A 27,965-nucleotide genomic window follows, 5' to 3' on the forward strand; every position below is an offset into this window, starting at 1 on the left:
ACACAACCTAGCATTTTCGGGCATCAGTTTCCTTTCTTCTATTTTTAAAATAGATTTATTATTTTAAAAAATTGAGCTATAATTGACACGTAACATTGTGTAACTTTAAGGTGTACAACCTGCTGCTTTGTTACATATATATTGTAATACGATTACCCCATAGCATTAGCTAACACCTCTATCATGTCACATAATCACTCTGTTGTGTATTAGATCTCCAGAACTTATTTATCTACTAGTTGCAAGTTTGTGCCCTTAAACAACATCTCCCGAATTCCTCCACCCCCCAGCCCCTGGTAACCACCATTCTTCTCTCTGTTTCTTCAAGTTCAGCTTTTTCAGATTCCACACATGATATCATACAGTATTTGTCTTTCTCTGTCTGACTTAATCTCACTCAGCATAATGCCCTCAAGTTTCATCTATATTGTCATAAATGGCAAAATTTCCCTCTTTCTCATGGCTTAATAATATTCCATTGAGTGTGTATGTGTGTGTGTATATCACATTTTTTTCTGGTAGGCCATAAATGGTATCTTATTTTATTCATTTTCTTTCCAGTTTTATTGAGATATAGTTGACATACAGCACTGTATAAGTTTAAGGTGTACAGCGTACTGATTTGACTTACATACATCATGAAATGATGACCACAGTGAGTTTAGTGAACATCCATCATCTCATGTAGACACAAAATAAAAGAAAATTTTCCTTCTGATGAGAAGTTTTGGGATCCCCACTCTTAACAAGTTTCATATATAACAAACAGTAGTGTTAATTATATTTATCATATTGTGCATTAAATCCCTAGTACTTATTTATCTTATAACTGAAAGTTTGTACCTTTTGACCACTTCCCCCTCTCCCTACTCCCCACTTCTGGTAACTGCAAATCTCATCTGCTTTTCTATGAATTTGTTTGTTTGTTTAGAAGTATAATTAACTACAACCCTATGTTAGTTCCTGATGCACAACATAGTGATTTGATGTTTCTATACATTACAAAATGATCACCACAATAAGTCTACTTACCATCTGTCACCATATAAAAATATTATATTATTATTGACTGTATTCTTCACACTGTACATTTCATACCTGTGACTCATTTATTTTGTAACTGGACATTTGTACCTCTTAGTCTCCCTTGCCTGAGGAGACATATCCAAAAAATATTGCTATGACTGATGTCAAATAATGTACTGCCTGTATTTTTTTCTTTATTCCTTCATCCATTGATGGACACCTAGGTTGCTTTCATATCTTGGCTATTGTGAGTGATGTTGCAATAAACATGGGAGTGCAGATATCTTTTCGATATCCACATCAGCTTTCTTATTTATTAAAATGAAGAGATGGCACTTTGGAAAACTGGCAATATCTACTAAAGTTGAGCATGTTTATGCAGCCCAGCAATTCCCCTATTAGTTTAATGCTAGACAGAAATAGCTAACATATCTTAAGGAAAAATATATCTACCAAAGTGTTAACAGCACTAATTGTAGTGCCTCAGTGTGGAAATTACTGAAATGCTTATCAGCAGAATAGATAAATAAAATGTGGTATATATATTCAATGAAATACTCTATAACAGAGATGGAAAACTTTGGTAAAGGGCCAAATATTAAATATTTGGAGCTTGGTGAGTGATATGATCTCTGTGCCAACTTCTTAACTCTGCCTTTGTAGCATGAAAGCAGCCGTAGAAAATGTGTGGCTGTGTTTCAATAAACCTTTATTTACAGAAACAAATGGTTGGTCATATCTGGCTCACGGGCCACAGTTTTCTGACCCTGGAGGATAGCAATGCCTATGGACAAATTACAATTACATATAACAATATATATGAGTCTCGCAAATATAATGCTGAACAAAAGAAACCAGGAGAATACACAATGCATGACTGCAGTTGTTTAAATTTTAATACCAGGCAAGCAACAAAAATATCGTGTTAGAAGTTAGGAGAGTGGATATCGCTGAAGGAGGTTAGGGAGTGAAAGGGGCCATGAGGAGCACTTAGGTGTGTTGTTCCCTTTCTCGACCTGGGTGGTTAGTTAAACAGGTATTCACTATGTGAAAATGGGTTGAATGTACACTTATGATTTTTGTATTCTTCTGTTATGTGTATTTGTAATTACTGTGTTATACACCTGAAGCTAATGTAATATTGTAAGTCAACTATACTTCAATTTAAAAAGTTTGCTTTAATAAAATGAGATTGTCCTTGAGTTCTCAAGATTTCCTTACTGTACTGTGATTCCAAGTCTAAATGGAATATTAATCATCAAGATTTAAGAGAGGCAGGGGAGGAGCTTCAAGATGGCAGAAGAGTGAGACGTGGAGATCACCTTCTTCCCCCCAGATACATCAGAAATACATCTACATGTGGAACAACCCCTACAGAACACCACTGAACGCTGGCAGAAGACCTCAGACTTCCCAAAAGGCAAGAAACTCCCCACGTACCTGGGTAGGGCAAAAGAAAAAACAGACACAAAAGAATAGGGACGGGACCTGCACCAGTGGGAGGGAGCTGTGAAGGAGGAAAGGTTTCCACACGCTAGAAGCCCCTTGGCGGGCAGAGACTGCGGGTGGCAGAGGGGGGGAAGCTTCGGAGCCGCGGAGGAGAGCGCAGCAACAGGGGTGCGGAGGGCAAAGCGCAGAGATTCCTGCACAGAGGATCGGTGCCGACCGGCACTCACCAGCCCGAGAGGCTTGTCTGCTCACCCGCCGGGGCGGGCGGGGCTGCGAGCTGAGGCTCGGGCTTTGGTCAGAGCGCAGGGAGAGGACTGGCAGCGTGAACACAGCCTGAAGGGGGCTAGTGCACCACGGCTAGCCGGGAGGGAGTCCGGGAAAAAGTCTGGAGCTGCCAGGAGGCAAGAGACCTTTTCTTCCCTCTTTGTTTCCTGGTGCGCGCGGAGAGGGGATTAAGAGTGCTGCTTAAAGGAGCTCCAGAGACGGGCATGAGCCGCGGCTATCAGCGCGGACCCCAGAGACGGGCATGGCATGCTAAGGCTGCTGCTGCCGCCACCAAGGAGCCTGTGTGCGAGCATACGTCACTATCCACACCGCCCCTCCCGGGAGCCTGTGCAGCCCGCCACTGCCAGGGTCCCGGGTACCAGGCACAACTTTCCCGGGAGAACGCCCGGTGGGCCTCAGGCTGGTGCAACGTCACGCTGGCCTCTGCCGCCGCAGGCTCACCCCACATCCATATCCCTACCTCCCTCCGGCCTGAGTGAGCCACAGACCCCAATCAGCTGCTCCTTTAACCCCTCCTGTCTGAGCAGGGAACAAATGCCCTCAGGCTACCTACACGCAGAGGCGGGTCCAAATCCAAAGCTGAACCCCAGGAGCTGTGTGATCAAACAAGAGAAAGGGAAATCTCTCCCAGCACCCTCAGCAGCACCGGATTAAATCTCCACAATCAGCTTGATGTATGTGCATCTGTGGAATACCTGAATAGACAACGAATCATCCCAAAATTGAGGCGGTGGACTTTGGGAGCAATGATATATATATATATATATTTTTTTTCTCCTTTTTCTCTTTTTGTGAGTGTGTATGTGTATGCTTCTGTGTGTGATTTTGTCTGTATAACTTTGCTTTTACCATTTGTCCTAGGGTTCTGTCTGTCGGTTTTTTTTGTTTGTTTGCTTTTTGTTTTTTGTGCGGTACACGGGCCTCTCACTGCTGTGGCCTCTCCTGCCGCCGAGCAGAGGCTCCGGACGCACAGGCCCAGCAGCCATGACTCACGGGCCCAGCCACTCTGCAGCACATGGGATCCTCCTGGACCGGGGCACGAACCCGCGCCCCCTGCATTGGCAGGCGAACTCTCAACCATTGCGCCACCAGGGAAGCCCCATTGTTTTTTTTTAATATAGTTTTTAGCGCTCGCTATCATTGGTGGATTTGTTTTTTGGTATGGTTGCTCTCTTCTTTCTTTCGTTTTTTTATTACTTTTTAAATTTTTAATAATTATTTTCTATTATTTATTTTAATACCTTTATTTTATTTTTTCCTTTCTTCCTTTTTTTCTCCCTTTTACTCTGAGCCGTGTGGATGACAGTGCTCCGGCGAGGCATCAGGCCTGTGCTTCTGAGGTGAGAGAGCCGAGTTCAGGACTTTGCTCCACCAGAGACCTCCCAGCTCCATGTAACATCAAAAGCGAAAATCTCCAAGAGATATCCATCTCAATGCCAAGACCCAGCTCCACTCAACGACCAGCAAGCTACAGTGCTGGACACCCTATGCCAAACAACTAGCAAGACAGGAACACAACCCCACCCATTAGCAGAGAGGCTGCCTAAAATCATAATAAGGTCACAGACACCCCAGAACACACCACCAGATGCGGACCTGCCCACCAGAAAGACAAGATCCAGCCTCATCCACCAGAACACAGGCACTAGTCCCCTCCACCAGGAAGCCTACACAACCCACTGAACCAACCTAAGCCACTGCGGGAAGACACCAAAAACAACAGGAACTATGAACCTGCAGCCGGCAAAAAGGAGACCCCAAACACAGTAAGGTAAGCAAAATGAGAAGACAGAGAAACACACAGCAGATGAAGGAGCAAGGTAAAAACCCACCAGACCAAACAAATGAAGAGGAAATAGGCAGTCTACCTGAAAAAGAATTCAGAATAATGATAGTAAAGGTGATCCAAAATCTCAGAAATAGAATGGAGAAAATATAAGAAACGTTTAACAAGGACCTAGAAGAACTAAAGAGCAAACAAACAATGATGAACAACACAATAAATGAAATTAAATATTTTCTAGAAGGAATCAATAGCAGAGTAACTGAGGCACAAGAACAGATAAGTGACCTGGAAGATAAAATAGTGGAAATAACTACTGCAGAGAAGAATAAAGAAAAAAGAATGAAAAGAATTGAGGGGAGTCTCAGAGACCTCTGGGACAACATTAAACGAACCAACATTCAAATTAACAGGGTCCCAGAAGAAGAAGAGTAAAAGAAAGGGACTGAGAAAATATTTGAAGAGATTATAGTTGAAAATTTTCCTAATATGGGAAAGAAAATAGTTAATCAAGTCCAGGAATTGCAGAGAGTCCCATACAGGCTAAATCCAAGGAGAAACATGCCAAGACACATATTAATCAAACTATCAGAAATTAAATACAAAGAAAAAATATTAAAAGCAGCAAGGGAAAAACAACGAATAACATACAAGGGAATCCCCATAAAGTTAACAGCTGATCTTTCAGTAGAAACTCTGCAAGCCGGAAGGGAGTGACAGGACATATTTAAAGTGATGAAAGGGAAAAACCTACAACCAAGATTACCCAGCAAGGATCTCATTCAGATTCGATGGAGAAATTAAAACCTTTACAGACAAGCAAAAGCTAAGAGAATTCAGCACCACCAAACCAGCTTTACAACAAATGCTAAAGGAACTGCTCTAGGCAGGAAACATGAGAGAAGGAAAAGACCTACAATAACAAACCCAAAACAATTAAGAAAATGGTAATAGAAACATACGTATTGATAATTACCTTAAATGTAAATGGATTAAATGCTCCAACCAAAAGACATTGACTGGCTGAATCGATACAAAAAGAAGACCCGTATATATGCTGTCTAAAAGAGACCCACTTCAGACCTAGGGACACATACAGACTGAAAGTGAGGGGATGGAAAAAGATATTCCATGCAAATGGAAATCAAAAGAAAGCTGGAGTAGCAATACTCATATCAGAGAAAGTAGACTTTAAAACAAAGACTGTTACAAGAGACGAAGAAGGATACTACATAATGATCAAGGGATCAATCCAAGAAGAAGATATAACAATTGTAAATATTTATGCACCCAACATAGGAGCACCTCAATATATAAGGCAAATGCTAACAGCCATAAAAGGGGAAATTGACAGTAACACAATCATACTGGGGGACTTTAACACCCCATTTTCACCAATGGACAGATCATCCAAATTGAAAATAAATAAGGAAACACAACATTTAAATGATACATTAAAGAAGATGGACTTACTTGATATTTATAGGACATTCCATCCAAAAACAACAGAATACACATTCTTCTCAAGTGCTCATGGAACATTCTCCAGGATAGATCATATCTTGAGTCACAAATCAAGCCTTGGTAAATTTAAGAAAATTGAAATCATATCAAGTATCTTTTCTGACCACAATACTATGAGACTAGATATCAATCACAGGAAAAAAAACTGTAAAAAATACATGGGCTTCCCTGGTGGCACAGTGGTTGAGAGCCTGCCTGCCAATGCAGGGGACACGGGTTTGTGCCCTGGTCTGGGAAGATCCCACATGCCGCGGAGCGGCTAGGCCCGTGAGCCATGGCTGCTGAGCCTGCGTGTCTGGAGCCTGTGCTCCTCAACGGGAGAGGCCACAACAGTGAGAGGCCTGTGTATTGCAAAAAAAAAAAAAAACAAAAAAAACCCCAAACACATGGAGGCTAAACAATACACTACTAAATAACCAAGAGATCACTGAAGAAATCAAAGAGGAAGTTAAAAAATACCTAGAAACAAATGACAATGAAAACAAGATGACCCAAAACCTATTGGATGCAGCAAAAGCAGTTCTAAGAGGGAAGATTATAGCAATACCATCCTACCTTAAGAAACAAGAAACATCTCAAATAAACAACCTAACCTTACACCTGAAGCAATTACAGAAAGAACAAAAAAACCCTGAAGTTAGCAGAGGGAAATAAATCATAAAGATCAGATCAGAAATAAGTGAAAAAGAAATGAAGGAAACAATAGCAAAGATCCTTAAAACTAAACGCTAGTTCTTTGAGAAGATAAACAAAATTGATAAACCATTAGCCAGACTCATCAAGAAAAAAAGGGAGAAGACTCAAATCAATAGAATTAGAAGTGAAAAAAGAGAAGTAACAACTGACACCACAGAAATACAAAGGATCAAGAGGGATTACTACAAGCAACTATATGCCAATAAGATGGACAACCCGGAATAAACAGACAAATTCTTAGAAGAGCACAACCTTCTGAGACTGAACCAGGAAGAAAGAGAAAATATAAACAGCAATCACAAGAACTGAAATTGAAACTGTGATTAGAAATCTTCCAACAAACAAAAGCCCAGGACCAGATGGTTTCACAGATGAATTCTATCAAACATTTAGAGAAGACCTAACACCTATCCTTCTCAAACTCCTCCAAAATATAGCAGAGAGAGGAACACTCGCAAACTCATTCTACGAGGCCACCATCACCCTGATAACCAAAACCAGACAAAGATGTCACAAGGAAAGAAAAATACAGGCCAATATCACTGATGAACTTAGATGCAAAACTCCTCAACAAAATACTAGCAAACAGAATCCAACAGCACATTAAAAGGATCATACACCATGATCAAGTGGGGTTTATTCCAGGAATGCAAGAATTCTTCAATATATGCAAATCAATCAATGTGATATACCATATTAACATACTGAAGAATAAAAACCATATGATAATATCAATAGATGCAGAAAAAGCTTTCAACAAAAAACACCAATTTATGATAAAAACCCTCCAGAAAGTAGGCATAGGGGGAACTTACCTCAACATAATAAGGGCCATATATGACAAACCTACAGCCAACATTGTCCTCAATAGTGAAAAACTGAAACCATTTCCACTAAAATCAGGAACAAGACAAGGTTGCCCACTCTCACCACTATTATTCAACATAGTTTTGGATGTTTTAGCCACAGCAATTAGAGAAGAAAAGGAAATAAAAGGAATCCAAATCGGAAAAGAAGAAGTAAAGCTGTCACTGTTTGCAGATGATATGATACTATACATAGAGAATCCTAAAGATGCTACCAGAAAGCTACTAGAGCTAATCAATGAATTTAGTAAAGTAGCAGGATACAAAATTAATGCACAGATATCTGTGGCATTCCTCTACACTAATGATGAAAAATCTGAAAGTGAAATTAAGAAAACACTCCCATTTACCATTGCAAGAAAAAGAATAAAATTCCTAAGAATAAACCTACCTAAGGAGACAAAAGACCTGTATGCAGAAAACTATAAGACACTGATGAAAGAAATTAAAGATGTTACAAATAGATTGAGAGATATACCATGTTCTTGGATTGGAAGAATCAACCTTGTAAAAATGACTCTACTACCCAAAGCAGTCTACAGATTCAATGCAATCCCTATCAAACTACCACTGGCATTTTTCACAGAATTAGAACAAAAAAGTTCACAGTTTGTATGGAAACACAAAAGACTCCGAATAGCCAAAGCAATCTTGAGAAAGAAAAATGGAGCTGGAGGAATCAGGCTCCCTGACTTCAGACTATACTACAAAGCTACAGTAATCAAGACAGTATGGTAGTGGCACAAAAACAGAAATATAGATCAATGGAACAGGATAGAAAGCCCAGAGATAAACCCACGCATATATGGTCACTTTGTTTTTGATAAAGGAGGCAAGAATATACGATGGAGAAAAGACAGCCTCTTCAATGTGCTGGGAAAACTGGACAGCTACATGTAAAAGAATGAAATTAGGACACTCCCTAACACCATACACAAAAATAAACTCAAAATGGATTAAAGGCCTAAATGTAGTGCCAGACACTATCAAACTCTTAGAGGAAAACATAGGCAGAGCACTCTATGACATAAATCACAGCAAGATCCTTTTTGACCCACCTCCTAGAGAAATGGAAATAAAAACAAAAATAAACAAATGGGACCTAATGAAACTTCAAAGCTTTTGCACAGCAAAGGAAGCCATAAGTAAGATGAAAAGACAACCCTCAGAATGGGAGAAAATACTTGCAAATAAAGCAACTGACAAAGGATTAATCTCGAAGATTTACAAGCAGCTCATACAGCTCAATATTAAAAAAAACGAAACAACCCAATCCAAAAATGGGCAGAAGACCTAAATAGCCATTTCTCCAAAGAAGATATATTGCTAACAAACACATGAAAGAATCCTCAACATCATTAATCATTAGAGAAATGCAAATCAAAGCTACCATGAAATACCATCTCACACCAGTTAGAATGGCCATCATCAAAAAAATCTACAACCAATAAATGCTGGAGAGGGTATGGAGAAAAGGGAACCCTCTTGTACTGTTGCTGGGAATGTAAATTGATACGGCCACTATGGAGAACAGTATGGAGGTTCCTTAAAAAACTAAAAATAAAAGTGCCATACTACCCAGCAATCCCATTACTGGGCATATACCCTGAGAAAACCATAATTCAAAAAGAGTCATGTACCACAATGTTCATTGCAGCTCTTTTTACAATAACCAGGACATGGAAGCAACCTAGGTGTCCATTGACAGATGAATGGATAAAGAAGATGTGGCACATATATACAATGGAATATTACTCAGCCATAAAAAGAAATGAAATTGAGTTATTTGTACTGAGGTGGATGAACCTAGAATCTGTCATACAGAGTGAAGTAAGTCAGAACGAGAAAAACAAATTCTGTATGCTGACACATATATATGGAATCTAAAAAAAAAAAAAAGGTCATGAAGTACCTATGGGCAGGTCGGGAATAAAGTCACAGACCTACTAGAGCATGGACTTGAGGATACAGGGAGGGGGAAGGGTAAGCTGTGACAAAGTGAGAGTGGCATGGACATATATACACTACCAAACGTGAAATAGATAGCTAGTGGGAAGCAGCTACATAACACCGGGAGATCAGCTCGCTGCTTTGTGACCACCTAGAGGGGTGGGATAGGGAGTGTGAGAGGGAGGGAGATGCCAGAGGGAAGAGATATGGGGATATATGTATATGTATAGCTGATTCACTTTGTTATAAAGCAGAAAGTAACACAACATTGTAAAGCAATTATACTCCAATAAAGATGTTAAAAAATAAATTATCTTTAAAAGAAAAAATTAATAATGTGCAATAGTAATGTTTTATTTAAGTACTTACATGATACCTGAGTGCACAAGTTATTTCAACATTGATTGTGTTTGACCAAGGTGGAGGCACTCTCTATAAGGCTGTTTTAATATGTATACATTTGTGCCTAAATTTCATTGAATTAAAAGTAACTGATATAAAAAAAATTTTAAGAGAGGCAAAAATTAGACTAATCACATGGTATCTGTTAGTGTTTGCCTCAGAATCCCACCATGATGATTTCCAAAATGCTAAGTTACTCAGATGAATGAAACTGAAAATACATGGTGTATTAATTTTGCAGGGCTGCTATAAAAAGCACCGTAGGGCTTCCCTGGTGGCGCAGTGGTTGAGAGTCCGCCTGCTGATGCAGGGGACATGGGTTCGTGCCCCGGTCTGGGAAGATCCCACATGCCGCGGAGCGGCTGGGCCCGTGAGCCATGGCCGCTGAGCCTGCACGTCCGGAGCCTGTGCTCTGCAACAGGAGAGGCCACAACAGTGAGAGGCCCGCGTACCGCCAAAAACAAACAAACAAACAAACAAACAAACAAACAAAAAAAAAGCACCGTAAACCGGCTGGCTTAAAACAACAGGAATTTTTTCTCTCACAGTTCTGGAGGCCAGAAGTCTGAAATCAAGGTGTTCCCCAGTGCTGTGTTCCATCCAGATCCTCTATGGGAAGATCCTTCCTTGCCTCTTCCATCTTCTGGTACCCAGACACTCCCTGATTTGTGGCAGCATAACTCCAGTCTGCCTCCATCTTCACATGGCCACCTCCCTCCGTGTCTGAGTCTTCACATGGCATTGTCCTCTGTGTGTGTCTGGGTTCAAATTTCTCTGTTCTAATAAGGACACCAATCATATTGGATTAGAGCTCATCCTAATGACCTAATATTAATTTGATTACATCTACAGAGACCTTATTTCCAAATAAGGTCACATTTACAGTACGAAGGGTTAGGACTTCAAGGTACTTTTTGCAAGGGGACATCATTCAACCTGTAACACATAGCATGGTAGTTATCAATTTATTCCGTCACAGTGCCAGATCCACCGTTCATTGCCTGGCTCCTGCCTTGGGCAGCTTCACAGCAGAGTACTGCCAGTGGGCACCTTCTTGTGAATGGTTTCCTTGAGCATATTCCTTGTGAGTGGCTTTTTAGTGAAGTGTCGTCAACTAGGCACCTCCCTGTGGATGGCTTCCCCGCGTGCTCCAAAGGCACATTAACAGTGACTCCTACTGGTGCACTCCCTCGGGGACTTCTTCAACATCCAGTGAGCCACAGCTGTGCCCTCAATGTGCTCTGGATCTCAACGTTGGGTCAGGCCTCTTCGTTGGGCATTCTATCTCAGGCCTAGGAGTAGTGGGCTCCCTATATCTACTATTCATGTATTCTTTAGTGTTTTGTTTAATTCTTACTAACCAGTTTCCTGTCACTATAATCCTCTGTTACTAATCATTTATATTAAACTTTCCTGTTCAAAATACTACATGGTTTCTATCTCCTTATTAGACCCTGACTAATAAACATGGTACCTTTATTTCTGTAGTGTTCTAGAAGTTGAGCTGTTATTCCATGGCAACCCTCATCATTTTAACAGTTTCGAGCGTTTTATACAATTTAAGTTTAAAAATTATCATAACAGCATTTCCCTGAGTAGTTAAAATCCCAACCCCATTTACTAACTCGATCAGGACTATACACTTTCAGCTCTGTTCCTAAGCAGACATTTTGACATAGTCCTCAAATGTCAAAGCATTTTAATAATTACCTTTAACTTCATTCTGAGATTCATCCCAGCTTTCTCCTTATCTCATTTCTGACCCCACTACATTATCCACTCAGAGTGAGGTTCTAGGTTGTTGGAGAGGGAGCTTGTACATCTTGGTAAAAAAAAAAAAGTGGAATTTTGAGACTGTACCAAAATATCTCTTCAGCTCCTTGGCCTGTACCTGCACATGAGGACTTCATTCTGAGACATACCTAAATAGAGCTGACGCCTGTTGCCCAAGAACATAATTATGTCTTATATAAGTATTGCCCTTCCCACCAACAGACAGAGAAGAGCAGGACCAAGGTTTAAGTGTATTTTTTTCTCTCTCAAAATTCAGGTACCTAAACATCCATTTCTACTCTGCTGTCCTTTTTACCTCTCCTTTTCTTGCAACTTATAATTTTCTAATTTTTCACAACACTTCTGTTGTGAGCTAGCAAATAATGTATACTTTTGTGTTTCAAACACATTATTTTTAAGAGACTTTTGATTCTAAAATTTTTAATGTTCTGTTCACAAACACAATTGCTGATTTTTTAAAGTTACAGTTCTTCTAGATTCAAAGAGCAAAACTATTTATTAATGAGGCATTTCATTCTTTTAGAGGTTTAGAAATTTTGATTAGATCTAAATTTAGTCATCCAAAACTATATCCATCTAGTTAAGGCTAAAATGGAGTATAGTTTGATAATTATTTGCTGCTGGATCATAAATGGAGCTCATTCCATTCATTAAAAAAGACAGAATTACTGTGTTAGGATATTAATAACTAATCTTGGCTCCACCACTTATTTGCTGTGTGGCCTTAGGCAAGTCATTTAACCTTTACAAGCTTCACATTATTTGTCTGCAAAATATAGCTATAATACTAGTATTTTAAGTATTAGGCACAGATTCTGGCCTATCGATAGACACTGGCATATCAATTCTGGCTAAGCGATCATTTGTAACTATTAATGATAATAATAATGAACAAATTTAAATACAATATTGCATTTTGTTATATTGTATTTACTTGGATACTATTTTTCTTTTGTTTTATTTTTAAAGTTAAAATTTCTCTATTCATTTGCAAAAGACAGATTACTTTTTATATACAATTCACCAGTTTCAGCTAAATTAAAGATTTAAATTTAAACATGGAACCATAAAAATATCTAGAAGAAACCATGAATTAAAGCATCTAACCCAGAGTACTGGTGAGTAGACATCTTTATGTGCATGCAAACAAGGATAGAATCCATAAAGGAAAAGACTAATGGCTTTGAGTTCATAAAAAATTTAAAACCTTCTAAATCTAAAATAGCATTAGCAAAAGTGAACAGGAAAATATGACAAACCGGGAAAAATCTTTGCAATATAAAAGTCAGAGAATGGGATAATACTTTAATATATAATAAGCCTGATATAGCAATAGAAAAGGATAAACACATCAATAGAAAAATGAGCAAAAGACATGAACAGGAAATACATGACAGAAGAAAAATTTAAAAAGCCAAACCAAATAAAAAAGTTCAGCTTCACTAGGAATTAAATAAATGTAAGCAATGGATAGTATTTTCTCTCTATTAATTATGGGGAGATACAAAACTAGGAATATCCAATGTTGATGAAGATGTGAGAAAACAAACATACTCATTCCTTTCTTTGTATTTGTTTTTTGGGTTTTTTTGTATTTTATTGGTATTAGTTATCTACTGCTGTGTAACAAATTACCTCCAAACATAGTAACTTAAAACAACAAACATTTACTATCTCACAGTTTCTGTGGTGAATCTGGGAGTGGTTTAGTTGGGTAGTTCTAACTCAAGAGTCTCTCATGAGGCTGCAGTCAAGGTGTCAGTGGAGGCTACAGTTATCTGAGGTTTGACTAGGCTGGAAAATCTGCTTCTCAGCACACTTATGTTGTCCAGAGGCTTCAGTTCCTTGGCACATGGCTTCTCTATAGTGTTGTTTACAACATTAGCTAGTGATCCAAGAGAGCAAGAGAGGAAGAGAACGAAATGGAAGCTGTACTTTTTCTCATAACCTAATGTCAGAAGTAACCTAATACCACTTCTGCCATCTTCTTTGGTCACATAGGCCTATCCTTGTATAATGTGGGAGGGGACTACACAGGGTATGAATACCAGGAGGCAAGAAACAGTGAGGGCAATCTAGGAGACTGGTACAATATTTCTAAGGGTCAGTTTGGCAATATTTATCAAAATCTGTAAAAAAATACTTATTTCTTTTGACTCAGAAATTCCACTTACAGCAACTTAACCCAAGGAATCAATCAGTGGTGTATACTGTAGTGTATCTTTCAGGATGTTCATTAGAGCATTGTTTATAATAGTGAAAATTGAAAACAGGTTAAGTAACCAACAATGAGACTGTATAAATATATTATGGTATGTCTTTATTATGGATAATATATTGGCATTACAAATAATGGAGAATAATTTATGATAGAGGAAGATGATAATGTTGTGATTTGAGAAAAATCAGGTAAGAAAACAATATTATTTATTTATTTATATTGTATCAAATAAGAGTGTGTGTGTGGAAAACAAAACTGGAAGTTTATACATAGGACAGGTGGTAGGAGAATGGATAATTATTTTCTTTGAGTTTTTCTATATTTTCTGTTTTCCATAAAAAGCATTTATAATGAGGGGAAAAAAAGGAAACACTTTAAAAAGCTATGCCTGATCATGTGCTGACCAAGAGGAGATAGCATTTAAAACATTCCAGGTGTAAAGAAGATGTGGTACATATATACAATGGAATATTACTCAGCCATATAAAAGAATGAAAATAATGCAGCAACATGGATGGACCTAGAGATTACCATACTAAGTGAAGTAAGTCAGACAGAGAAAGGCAAATATCATATGATGCTGCTTATATGTGGAATCTAAAAATGGTACAAATTAACTTATTTACCAAACAGAAGTAGAGTCACAGATGTAGAAAACAAACTTATGGTTACCAGGGGAGCGAGGGGATGGATAAATTGGGAGATTGGGATTGACATATACACACTACTCTATATAAAAGAGATAACTAATAAGGGCCTATTGTATAGCACAGGGAACTCTACTCAATACTCTGTAATGACCCATAAGGAAAAAGAATCTAAATAAGAGTGGATATATGTATATGTATATGTATAACTGATTCACTTTGCTGTACAGCAGAAACTAACACAACATTGTAAATCAACTATACTCCAATAAAAATTTAAAAATAAATAAATAAAGCATTCCAGGTGACAGTCTGCTGACCTACTGCTATATTTCCAATGAGGACATAAATATTCCTGTGGAGCCCCAAGTTAGGTCAAATTTGTGGCCTTTCTTATGTACATGGAGGGAATATCTTGGGAGTGATAAAGATGATTCCCCAACCCTATTAGCTTGAAAAAAATCTCATAAATGAATGGGATCCTTTTTAGCAGCTAGAGACTTGCCATTGTATCCTGAGGCTGAATTTTGGTCAGTGTGAAATTCTGAGCCCGTTCTTAGCAGTCTTCAATAGGACACTTCTCCCTCAAGGAAGTGGAACTTACATTCCTAAAGCCGATAAATAGCACAGCTAGAATTTGAAACAAGCGTAGGACTGTAGGATGTTAATCAGTATGTACTGGGGGTACTATTTAAAGTTTTTGAAGTGGGAATGATGTAATCAAAGGTGTATTTTATTACAATTTATCTTGAGGTGGTAAAAAGTGGATTAGAATGAGAAGAATGCAATGAAGCCCAAAGGGCTGATGGACTTGGAAAATAATGAGGGTTAATACATTAAAGGTCAAGTTAGGGTGATGTGCAGATGCACTAGAAGGGAGGAAAAGTCAAAAGATTAGGCTGTTGACTTCCTAGAAGACAAGATTAGAATTCCAGATTTTGGAGGAGGGAGTTGTTTATACTGGTGGTCTGATGATTGAACCAGGAGGTGCCTAGTTAGAGAGCAAGATAACTTGGTCTTGGAGTAGAGAATAATAAAGAACCATGGTATCAAAATGTTTGAATAGCCATCACCTAGGGTTTAGAATGATTCCAAAGGGAAAATGCTAGAACAACTCATAAATGTCTCCAAATGCATCATGTTACTTGGTGGTATGTCTGCCACCTTTGCTAGACTGTCAACTCTAGGAAGCAAAGCCTATGAGTGTTTTTTTTTTTCTTTTTTGGCCTCTGCTTCTGCTATGTCTGTCAGAATATTAGACACATCATGGCTCTACCTTTTGAGCCCTTCTTTATCCATCTCATTGGATATATATTAAATTTCCCCATGTTCTAGGTACACATTCTTTCCAGTAAGAGGGCAATACACCTCAAAAGTAAACTTATGTAAAATGTCTTTACCTCTATTAGAGGATGTGAAACATGAAAATACTGTCACAATATAAGGGGTTGGAATATATTCAATATTATATCCTACTACTCATGTTCCCTCTCATATTGAAAATACTGTGATCTTTGTTGCTGAATTTTGGCTTTAATACTTTACTGTAGGACCAATGTAAAATAATCTATTTCCCTTTGCCCATCATATTCACTTCTGCTGAATTGTCTTGGATATTTCTAAGACAATAAGAACTGACACAAGAGAAAATAATATAATGACATGGATGTGACACAGGCTTCAAGGTAAAATAAGAATCCTAATTTTTTTAGATAAAACTTCTTTTTGTAATGTTTTTGGGTTAGCTTAGTGATTCAAAAATCTTTTTCCAAGATTATCTGACTAGTATATACAGTGAAGACACTATTTTAAATTGGGCCTTTTTAAAAAGTATTTTTTTAATAAAAGAATAAATGCACATATAGAAATTATATTTGAAAAAATATACTAATTAGAAGTAAAGTCTCTTTCTCTCAAACTTTAATCCTATTTCTCAGAGTTATTCACTAATAGCAGGTTTTTGAGTATATTCTCAGAAATTATGCATGTATTTCTATGTATCGTAGGGTTTCTGCTTAAATAATAAAAGTAGTGTATGTTAGTTATGAAAAAACCCTCCAATAATTCAGAACTGAATAAGCAAAAGTACCTCTTTAACCTATTCCTCAAAGATTATCATTAATTGTTTCTGATTAATTATATATATTATATGTAATCATATATATTAAATCTAATTATGTATGTATATGTATATGTGTATAATTATATATATGTAAAACTTTGTGACCTATCTTTTCCATTTAATAACATATTGTGGCCATCTCTCCATATTGACATCCACATCTACTTTATCTCTTAAAGTTTCCCTGATGATACACACTTAGACAAGTAAGAACCATGCTGCAATGAACAATGTATGTATGTGTATGTTTGTTAAGTCAAAGGGAATGCATATTAAAATTCTGTTAGTCATTTATTGATTAATTCAACAAAAATTTCTATTTACTGTGCTTTTAATTTGTATTTTTTACCTTTCTTCCTGACTTTTTCTGAATCCCCTCCCTCTTTTTTTCCTCTACTTCTTCATAAGGTATACTGTGTATTTCTATTTTTTTATTGAATCTCTTACATTAAAAAATTGCTTTATTGAAATGTAATTAACATACCATACAATTCACCTATTTGAAGTGTGCCATTCAATATTTTTCAGTGTATTCACAGGGTTTTGTATCCATTACCACAACCTAATTTTAGAACATTCATCTTTAGTTATACATTTTCTAACAAAGTTTAAAGTTACTTAATATCTCTTTTTCTAGAATAATATAAGGACCTTAGTACTCTTTAATTATCCACTGGACACCTCCCCATATATTTTGTTAAAACTTTTCCACGCTTTAAAAAAGTTTTAAAAGAAGTTTATATAATACTTGAGGCAGCATATCTAGGATTAACTAGTAAACAAGCTGGAGGGGCAAGTTGCTTTAACCCCCTGTGTTTGTTTCCTCGTCTTTAAAATGGGAACAATAGCCATACCTGTTTCAAAGGGCTGTTGTAAGGATTAAAATGTAAATATGTTGTTATGTGGGAAATTACTTTGATGCAATGGTAAACTCCAAGTATGCTCCTAGATAGGCTATCCTTGAGTTCATGGAACAGAAAGGTGCACAGACCAAATTAAAACATTCAGATCACAATTTATTAAATCAGTTTAAAACACAAAATAAAACGTATGGGAAGAGAGATGGGTTAGATTAACATGCTTAAAGTACAATGGGTTGAATGGCCACATTACCTGAATCTCTGCAGTATCAACTTATCCTCTTTCTGTGTTGCATCACCCTTCCCTGCTACTGATGTGGTTACAAGGACCAGAGTTGCAATTTGAGCAAGAGGGTATAACAGATGAAATGTGTGTGAAGAAATGATGCACACTTGCTCCAGGACAGAGCTGGTTGCAAGTACACTTGGCCAAAGCTGTGCTCCCCAGGTAGCCTATGGGCAGCTGTGGATTTTATCCAGCAGAGGATCCAAAATGAGAGTAGCAATGGGTGGCCAGTTAAAGATCTCATGATTATTGTGTCTCATGTGCTTAATTTATATGTAGTGTATCATAAATATTTGTTGTTTTGCTTGTTATTTGGTAAGTCATGACTATTTTGTCTTTCTACCCCTTTCTATCTATGTTCATAGACATATGCTCTAATCACTTTCTGTCTGACACTTCTCAGGTTACTAACTTACTTATCTATGCTTAATGCAGCTAATGAATCTCATTCATCCTATTTGTTTTCTTGTCTTCTGTGGCAGAATTGAATATTCCCAAAAAATAGAGCAACTGCACGTTACACGTACATAATGTGTTTACAATAATACCTTTTCTGTGGAAATAACTCAATAAATGTTAGACATTGTTATCAGTATATAAGATGGCTTGAATATTTAGCAACCTAGTTAAACTTGAGCAGATCAAACAACAAATTAGAAATCTTCATATGAAAGTTATTTGGCTTGATTTTGATCTGAAATTGACAATAAAGTATAAAGCTCATTAGCCAGACCTTTTTCCTATTAATCTAATTTATCTTCCCATCATTCCAGTTGTATAGAATTTTTGCTGTTGCTTATAAGGCTGGTACTACTTACAATTTTTTTTTTCCTTTCCTACAGGCTTATCCTCAGTTTGTCCTGACCTACCTAGAGGAGCTAAACGCACATGACGTGACCCAGACAGAGTATCACCTTCACCATGGTGCCTGGACCACAGCTCATCAGGAACATGGCAGCAGCTTGGCAGAAGAGGTCAGTGTAGTGAGCCAGAGGCAAGACAGAAATAGATCTCTATGATATATTTTGAAAAGAGAAAAAATGTTTGGGTTGTTTTCAGGAGGCAAAAACGAATTCACAAATTAGGGTTATTGATATTTAATACATGTTATATAAACATCTGTTTTCACATTTATATTTATATAAACATTTATATGTATAGTTATATAAACATTATTTTATTAAATAGATGGTGACACACTAGCTTTTCTTAGGACTGCCTTCTTTTGTTCTGGCCACATACCAATGGTTTATGTGCTGGATGAAGAAGGCTGAAGGAACCATGAAAAGCGCAATGTTAAATTTTTGGCATATATAGTTTAGATATTTCCACTCAGTGAAAATTAGCTACATTATTCCTATATTTCATTTATTAGGTTCTGCAAAAAAGTGCCAGTATCCCTGGTCTGAAGCAGCTGCCAGAGCCTTCAGAGACCCACTTAATGCCAGAAGGTTCTCTTGGGGAGACAGGGGAGCTGACAGTGGCTCTGGTGAAGAAACTGGAAGAGAAACATCCTAAGGCTTCTGCTCAGAGGTAGGGCACTGACAGAATGGAGCTTTATTGCTCAATGACATTCGATGTTTTCCTTCAGTTTCACATAAGATTGATTTCTTGAAGATTATTGAAATATCTCAAAAGCCCTTTGGCTTTCAAGCACAGTAGTTTTCGGGTCACATTTGATGAAGAGAGGTGACATTTATGTGTATTTCATTGAAGATTGATGTACAGTATTGTTTATAAGTATACTTAGGAAGGGTTGCTATCTTGGGATCTCACTAAAATATTCTGGAATAACATAATTAGGGTAAGGTAGTACTGAGCATATATCTAATTGGAGAATACCAAAAGGTCTTAAAGAAGGGCACATTCATAGACAATCCTTTCTATGTTCCATGAGGAGAATATTATGTTTAGACCTGGGGATACATGCACAGTAGATGGTCTTAAGTAGTGATAATTTAACAAATTGACATAGTTACATTACTGGAATAAAACTAACATCAATGATTTTGCTAACCAACTGAAGATCATCCTTGGTTGGAAAATGAAAATTATTTCTCTGATACTCTTTATTTAACTGGAAAACTAAAGTTTATTCTTATTATTATTTTGTTGGGCTTGGTGTTGTAAATCACAAAGTGACTTTATAAACTGTAATTTTAATATACAATTGTTTGAAATTAACTATTGATTGAAATACTCTTAAAGGAGTAATACAGTTCTTATCATACTCAGTAAAGTTCAAGATAATTCCTAAGTTTAAATATTCTAATGGTACATAAAAATGTCAATTGCATGAAAAAATAGAAAAAAGGCTCTAAATTTCTTTTTTTTTAGTTTTTTTTATCTTTATTGAGATATAGTTGACATATAACATTGTGTAAGTTTAAAGTGTGCAATATAACTTTTTATTTCAACTAAAAGCTATCTTATATTCTTAAGTTACATATTCCTCCTTCAGATTTTGATAGGAGGGGAATATTTTTTTCCTAATAACAAAAGTGACTCTTCAATTTATTTTCTCTCTAAATTATTTATCCCTTAAATCCTTCGATTTTGTTGTTTTGAGTAAGATGGGGCAGAAACAAAACAACAAATTTAGCATCTTACTGTATTATAGTATGGGGGTGTCCTGGAACTGTATGAAAACCAGAGTTCCAGGTCTTCCACCCCTGATGCTTGTTTTTCAGTCGTACATAAGGTTCTCAACTCTCTGATGCTCCACAACACAATCACAAGGCCGCAGCTATGCAGCCAGGCCAGGTCACTAGAATGTAAGTCCCTTGGGAGCAGTCTTTGAAGTTTTCATGTAAAACACTGGGGTAGCTGAGGAACTCAAATACGGTTTCATGAGGTCGTTGTTGACCTATCTCTCCAGGCTCACTCGGCAGCCACTTGTACTCTGTCCTTCTTGAGAGAATGCTGGGGGCTTGTCATTCTCCAGGGTTCTGTTCTAGGAGGCACAGTTTCCTCCTGCTCTCAAATTTCTGAAATCTATATGGGGCTTTTGTGTTCGTCGCATGCTGGCGCTGGTGGGTCACTGTGCCGGAACCCCAGTGATAATCCATCTAGTTCCCTGTGACTTCCCCAGACTGGAATTTTTTTCATTTTTATTTTTATTTGTTTATCTATTTTTTTGAGGGTTGAGGGCTTTGGGTAGTTTAGAGATATTTCTAATGTATTCTGTTGTTATCTTCCCTGAAGCAATGTAGTCTGATGATGGAACTTTGGAGAAAAGAATATAGTATTAGGAAATGTGAGGCAAAAAAAATCCCAAAACAAACAAAGCTGTTAATATCAGTTAACATACCACAATACTGTTTGAGTTGTTAGAATTAAATGTCTTTAAATTTCAGGAATGTAGTAAGCACTCAATAGGTAGAGTTGTGAAAATGTTCTGAAAACTAGTAGGGGTAGAAAAGAGTTTTTAATGGGGGTTGTGTTGATTTGTGATTTTTAGTCAATGGAAATTGACTGGTAAATATAGTTTGGATTTCATTTAATAAGAAATTTCCCAGGGCCCTTTTCTTAGTGCGGTTTCCTCAGGGTTTGTGTCTCAGGCTACAGCAACTTTTCCAGCCTTCGTTTTTTCTCTTAAAGCCACAGGGATTTATCTGCATTCTCTCCACCCACACAATTTACCACAACAGGTGTAATTTCAGTTTCTCTCCTCTTTCTGTTCCTTAACAAAGTTATTTTGAGTAAAGAGTTAGTACTTAGAGCAATTACTTTCCTCCCGTTTTGGAAGGAGTTGTTGGACAAAATTAGAACATGGTACTGAACTTGACATATTGACTACTTTGAACCTTAGGTTGTCTTGTTAGGTTTTGCATGCTTTCCGAATATAAGAGAATCAGTGCATAATATTATCACACCTTTAAAAGAAGGCTTCACATTGTCTTGCTTTTATTAATGATAATTTTATGAAATAAAGAATTAAATCACTGCAAGAAATAAAGAAATAATGTGAAATAATATGAGTTGTGAAAATTGGAAAAAGAAATAGAATTTTAGATTACCAGGGAAAACATTAATGAGCATATAGTCTGAAAAAATATATATAATTGAATAAAAAGATACGAAGATATAAATGTATGTACTTCTTTAGAAGTAGCCAAGGAAGGAGAGAATCAGAAGTAGACAAATTTGCGGAAAGACACAGATAGGTAGCTACTGGCAGGTAACAAGTGAAAAGGAAAGATAACATTTGATTATTAATAACATATACTGACTTTGCTTAAGTGCTTTATGTGCATTATTTTCCAGTAACCTGTGAGAAACTGGGTCCACTTGCCTGCATGCAGTAAAGCCAATCTACTGACACTGGGTTGTGGTGAAGGAAAATGCAGTATTTATTGCAGGGCACCAAGCAAGGAGTCCAGGGCAGCTAGTGCTCAAAACACCCAATGGGTTTCAGGAAAACATTTTTAAAGGCCAGGTGAGGGAGGGGAGTTGCAGGGTATGTGATCAGCTTGTGCACAATTCTCTGATTGGTTGATGGTGAGGTAACAGGGCTGTGTCATATTATCAATCCTCAGGCTTCAGTAGGTCTGGGAGCTACATGCTCATGGTCATCAGGAAGTTAATTTCTTCCATTTGGTGGGGGTTTTAGCATCTGCAAAACAAAAGACAACTCAGGAAATGTGCATCAGATACTATTATCTAGGTACTTCAGAGAAGAACTGAAGCAAGAGGATGTGGGGGGAGGGGTCTGTCACAGGAAGGCCCCGTAGTGTCCTGCTCCCATTACAGTATGTAAAACAGAGGTATTAATCTCTGTATTACTGATAAGGAAATTTAGGCACAGAGAGATTAAGTTACTTGGCTAAGGCCTTCCAGATAGTTATTTAAGGCAGGCCTATCTGCACCTTAAGTGTTATTCTTCACCTCTATATTGTTCTGCCTTGACCATTCATGTTCTTTTCTTAATGATTATTCCGGATCTTTAGCCTTTCAAATTGGGCCTATTATTTTGACTGGATATCTTAGAAAGGAACCTTTAAATAAGGTGGAACAGTTTAGAAAGGGAATGATAAAATATAAATCAATACATGCAGCTTTCAGTGATGACTAAATAAGAGGTTGCAAATATTAAGGGAGACTGTGAACCCCTGATTTCTTAGTGAATTCAGTAGTCTAGATTTACTGATTTAGAGGCTTGCACCTGACTGGATTTGAGGTTTTTAAAATCCTCTTTCTAATAATATGAATATAAGTTGTCATGATTAACCAAGGTATTTCACACCTTGAATGGTGGTTCAGTTCAGCTTTGTATATACTAAATTTGGTGACAGGTAATAGCTGTCATTTGTTGAATACTTACCATATGCCAACTGCTATTCTAAGTACTTACTTATTCTTGTAATGATGTGATAGATCGATTTACTTATTGTCATGATAACCTGATGGTGGAGATGGTCTTATATATAATCCATAAAGGTGTAGCCACTGAGGCTCAGAGTGGTTTCAAGATGTGTCCAGTCATACAGCTAGTTAGTAGGGGAGATGGGATTTGAACCCATATCCACTTGCATCTGTAGACAATGCTTTTAACCACTGTTTTAGTCCTCATTCCTAGTAGTTTTTATTGTATTAATTTCATAACAGAATGTCATCATATTGAGTAGCCATATTAAGTCATTACTAAAATTTTATGTGTATTACATCATAAAAGATTTGACTAAACTATTGCCAATTTGATTGGTGTATTACTTTGAATTATATCCTTAAAAAAAACCTACAGCAATCATCACAAACGAGGTCATCTGCAGAATCATTTCATTTAATATATTTAAAACACTTGTAGAAAGCATCTAATTGTTTATCTTTTTTTTTCTTTTTTTTTTAATGTGGAGAAATTCTTTTTTCCATTGAAGAGAAAGGAAAATCTTTTACTGTGTTAGGTCTTTCATGTAGGATCCTTAGTACATGATAGGTTATATTTTTTGTTTGCGTAAAATGTTTTTGCTTCCTCTATCAGTGAGATGAAGAAATGTGGTTCTCTTCTTACTTGGATAAAGTGAGTTGTGTGTACATTTAAATCTAAGTTTGGTCCGAAATAAAATAAATGCCATATTCTGGCATCTTTAAGTGTCTGGAATGTGTTTGTTTACATTAGTTTATCCGATGGAGCGCTTTACCCTTATTTAAATTGAATAGGGGGTGGGGAAGGACTGGGACAGCCAACAAAGCACAATGACCCAGCTTGTCACCCAGTGACCTGTGAGAAGGAAATAATGAACTGTGAGTAGCTGTCATCTTAACTGTTTCTGACAGTTTGCCTTTGGGCACATCTGTGTTAGTTGCATTGGAAAGGCCTTTGTTCTTTTCCCACTAGTGACTTTGTCCAGCGCTGAGGGGTTTGCTAGCTACTGTACTCCTAACCAGCCCCTTCCTTCCCAGGGAAGTAAGCAGCTGCCACGGATCATATTGACATTTCTCTTCATGACTCAACTTGGCATGTACTTTACTCTTTCCAAAGAGAACATATATTTAAAAGTTCTTTGATTTTTTTCATTAAAAATGTACTTTAATGTCTCATGAGTTTTGATACTAATAAAAAAGCAAGTAATAAAATATGTTTAGTGTTTTTGTAGCTTTATATAGAAGAAGATAAAGAAAGATAGATAACTAACCAGATGGGCAGGTCACCTGAAGGAAACATATCAAAACATTAACAGTTGTTATTGAGTTTAAAATTTTTATTTATTGTTTATTTAAAAAATTTTAATAATTGAATGTTATGTTTGCAATAGGACAAAAATCAACATATGTTATGAAAAGCATTTTTAATATAGATGCTTTATAGGTATACTTAGACTAAAATAGGTAAGAATATGCCATATTTGGTGCACATATTCCACTGCTACTTTTAAGATGTTTCTAATAATTTAAACTTTAAAATATTGTAATATTTACATTTTAAAGTTAATCTAGTGCATAAAATTATTATAATCATTAGGAAAAGTAATTTGGTAAGAAACAGGTGTTTCTGTCCCAGGGTTTCCTAAAGTATCACTACTATCTCAATCATAACGAAAGCAGAACATTCTGAATAATGTTTATTATACCCTAAGAGAATTGTTTAAATTAAAATCAAAGTTTCATCTATAAAATGTAATTCCTGAATCAGTTTTAAAGCCTATTTACGTTTTTACAACTGCTATAAAATCCATCCTTCTACTATAATTAAGTCTGGCTGCAATCGGCATGGAATAAACCCTGAGCATTTGGTACTCACTTTATTATATTTACCCTTCCAATAGAATATAAATCCAAACTATACTGCATTGGTCAATTTTTAAGGCTTTTTTTCCCCTTGATAGAATAGAAGAAATAAAGCTTGAAAGAAGTGACATGATTTTTACCACATTCAGGGTTTTTCCCTCTTAGTGACAGGTTTGAGATGCGCTAGCTAACAGAACTAGTCTTCTGCTTTTCAGAAAAAGGTAAATTAATAGTAATGAGAAATTCTTTAAGCAGACAAATAATGATCATGTCTATATAATTATAATTTGTAAAAAATATTAAAAATTGAAAGTCATATTCTGATTTTCTTGAGTAGTCAATAGCATACGATTTATTACTCTATTAAATCATTTGTGTAGTTTTGCATATAGTTGATGGTAATCTGTAACCATCTTATTTGATTAGAACATTCTTCTAATGTTGTTTATCACATATCAACACAATTTTTGTAGAGACAGTGAATGCACGAATCGGTTTTGATAATAGCAAACTCTGTCTTTTTAAGCAAAGGGGACTGTTTAAATTGCCACACTCAAATTCTTGTTTCTAGAACTCTTACCAATAAAGGCAAATGTAAATATAGTAATTGCCTTTGATAGTCAGTAAATCCAATTAAGCTTCCCAGGAATAAAATCTCATATTAGGTTATATTACTGCTCCTCACTGTTGAAATGCTCAGCTTTAAGCATTAGCCTTTAGCTCTTTTATACTATATACAAGAGTATGGTGTTGCATTTAAGAACATGAAATTATTGTGTGTTCCAGAGATGCAGAGGTATGCTTATACTACTTTTTTTTTAATTAGAAAAGTTAATAGCCTGATTTTGGCTGATATTGTTACCTGTTTGCATTTTGGTATATTTAAAAATTAATTCCCACATGTTCTCTGTGAATTAAAGTGAACAAATAATCTAATTGCACCTGCTTTTTTTGAAGCAAAGTCAAAAGCAAGCATTCCAAAGGATTAGATTTATATCCATACATGTGTATTAATTCAGAAATTATCAAAGGCTTTCAAATAAGCATTTTATGATGAATTTTTGTTCTCACTGCCATGAGGTACCCAAACCTTCAATTATGCTGCTTAATTTCCATTTAAAAAAATGTTCTACTTATCTTCCTGTTTTATTCAATATTGTCTATAAAGCTATTCAAGGTATGAATAGGAAACTCTGCTCCTACATTCTTCAAACTCATAGCCCTCAAGCTAGAATGTCTGTGTAGGTAACAAAGTTCTAAATTTGAGTAATGTGGATGGTCAAGGAGGAGACGGGTGGTGGAGGTATTATTAGCTTATAGTATATGGAATTGGATGAGAACAGAGTTCAAGTAGTCAAAGTAACCCATAAGTTAGCTTCCTAACTTGTCTGTTTCCTTATACCTTTGTCCCCCTACAATCCATTCTCCAAGTAATGGCAGAGGGACACCTTCATATTAATAAGTCATATCACGGGAGTCCTCAGCTCCAAATACGGCAATGGCTTTTTATTTCCTTTAGAGTGAGAGCAAAGTCTTTACTATATGCTACATGGTCCTACTTTACAAGGCCCATGGCATCTCCCTGAACACCATTCTCCCCTCCCTTCCTCTGCTCCAGCCAGCCTGGCTTCTTTCAGACTTGCCAAGCATGGTTACACTCTGTCACTCTCTTTCCCTGCTTTATTTTTCTTCAAGGCATTTTTTACTGCCTGCCCTATACATACTTATTTACTGTCTGTGTTGTCCCATTAGAATGTAAACTCCATTTCAGCAGGAACTGTTTTTTATTCACATCTGTACCTCCAGAGCCAGAACATATCTTGTACATAGTAGATAATCAATAAAAAGTTGTTGAATGGATGACTGAATGGACGCATGAATGAAGTAGTGTGATTAATGGAAATAAGAAAATAGAGAGGGAGCTAGTCTGAGCATTCATATTTACATTTTAAGACCCTCACTGTCTGCTGGATGACCATAGCCCTAGGACCTACACATGTGTCAGTCCAAAACTGAGCCTATTACAATGGTTTTTCTAACTGATTTCTACATCACTCTTTACTTTCATCCTTTATTAATGTACAGATACTTATTGAGCATTTTCTATATTCTAAGCACTATCCTAGGCACAGGGCATACAATACTGAAAATACAGGCACACTTTCTCACCTCACAGAACTTCCCCTACAGAGTCTAACAGAGAAGAGAGATATTAAACAAATCACTACAATAAAGGGAGGGTGATGAGTATATTATAGGGAGAAAGTAGTTCAGCCTGAACACTCCTCCCTGGTGATATGCTTTTGAAGTATGACTGAACATCTCACTCACAGACTCACAATTCTTCAGCCTTTACCAGTTCCCTACTAAGTTAATTCTCCTACAGAGCATCAACTGTCAGATGCACCGTACTGTTTTCTTGTCTCAGAACCTCCCTTGTACTTATCCAGGCCCAGGGTGACTGTACTTGGCTCATGCTGGTTTGCTTGACCAGAATGCCCTTATCTCTTTTTTTCTTACCTAAAATCCTACCCTCTGCAAGGCCTATTTTCACTGATGGTTTTCAGCCTTTCTTCTTTTCTGATATATACTCTTAAGGATATAAATTTACCTCTAAGCATGGCTTTAGCTTCATTCCACCAATCTTAATGTTATATTTTTGTTATCTTTTCCATTTTGTTATAATTTTTGATCCATGAATTTTGGAAGTATATTTCTTAATGTCCAAATATATGAAACATTTCTGGTTGGTATGTGTATTATTGACATCTAGATTAATTTCACTGTGGTTGAAGAACATTTTTGGTATGATTTCAGCTCTGACATT

The 27,965-nt window shown here is 36.8% G+C and overlaps 1 protein-coding gene across 1 annotated transcript in view; it reads left to right on the forward strand.

The window, feature by feature from the left end:
• The window catches only part of LOC117199012 (doublecortin domain-containing protein 1-like), a 105,821-nt gene extending 86,373 nt beyond the window's left edge, over nt 1-19,448 (forward strand). Inside the window, exons 11-12 of the mRNA XM_049713819.1 lie at nt 18,754-18,885; nt 19,287-19,448. Of these exons, the coding sequence (XP_049569776.1) occupies nt 18,754-18,885; nt 19,287-19,448 (294 nt within the window). The remainder of the gene's footprint in view (nt 1-18,753; nt 18,886-19,286) is intronic.
• The last annotated feature ends 8,517 nt before the right edge of the window (nt 19,449-27,965 follow it).

The sequence above is a fragment of the Orcinus orca genome, chromosome 8 (genome assembly GCF_937001465.1).
Source record: "Orcinus orca chromosome 8, mOrcOrc1.1, whole genome shotgun sequence".
Lineage (NCBI taxonomy): Eukaryota > Metazoa > Chordata > Mammalia > Artiodactyla > Delphinidae > Orcinus > Orcinus orca.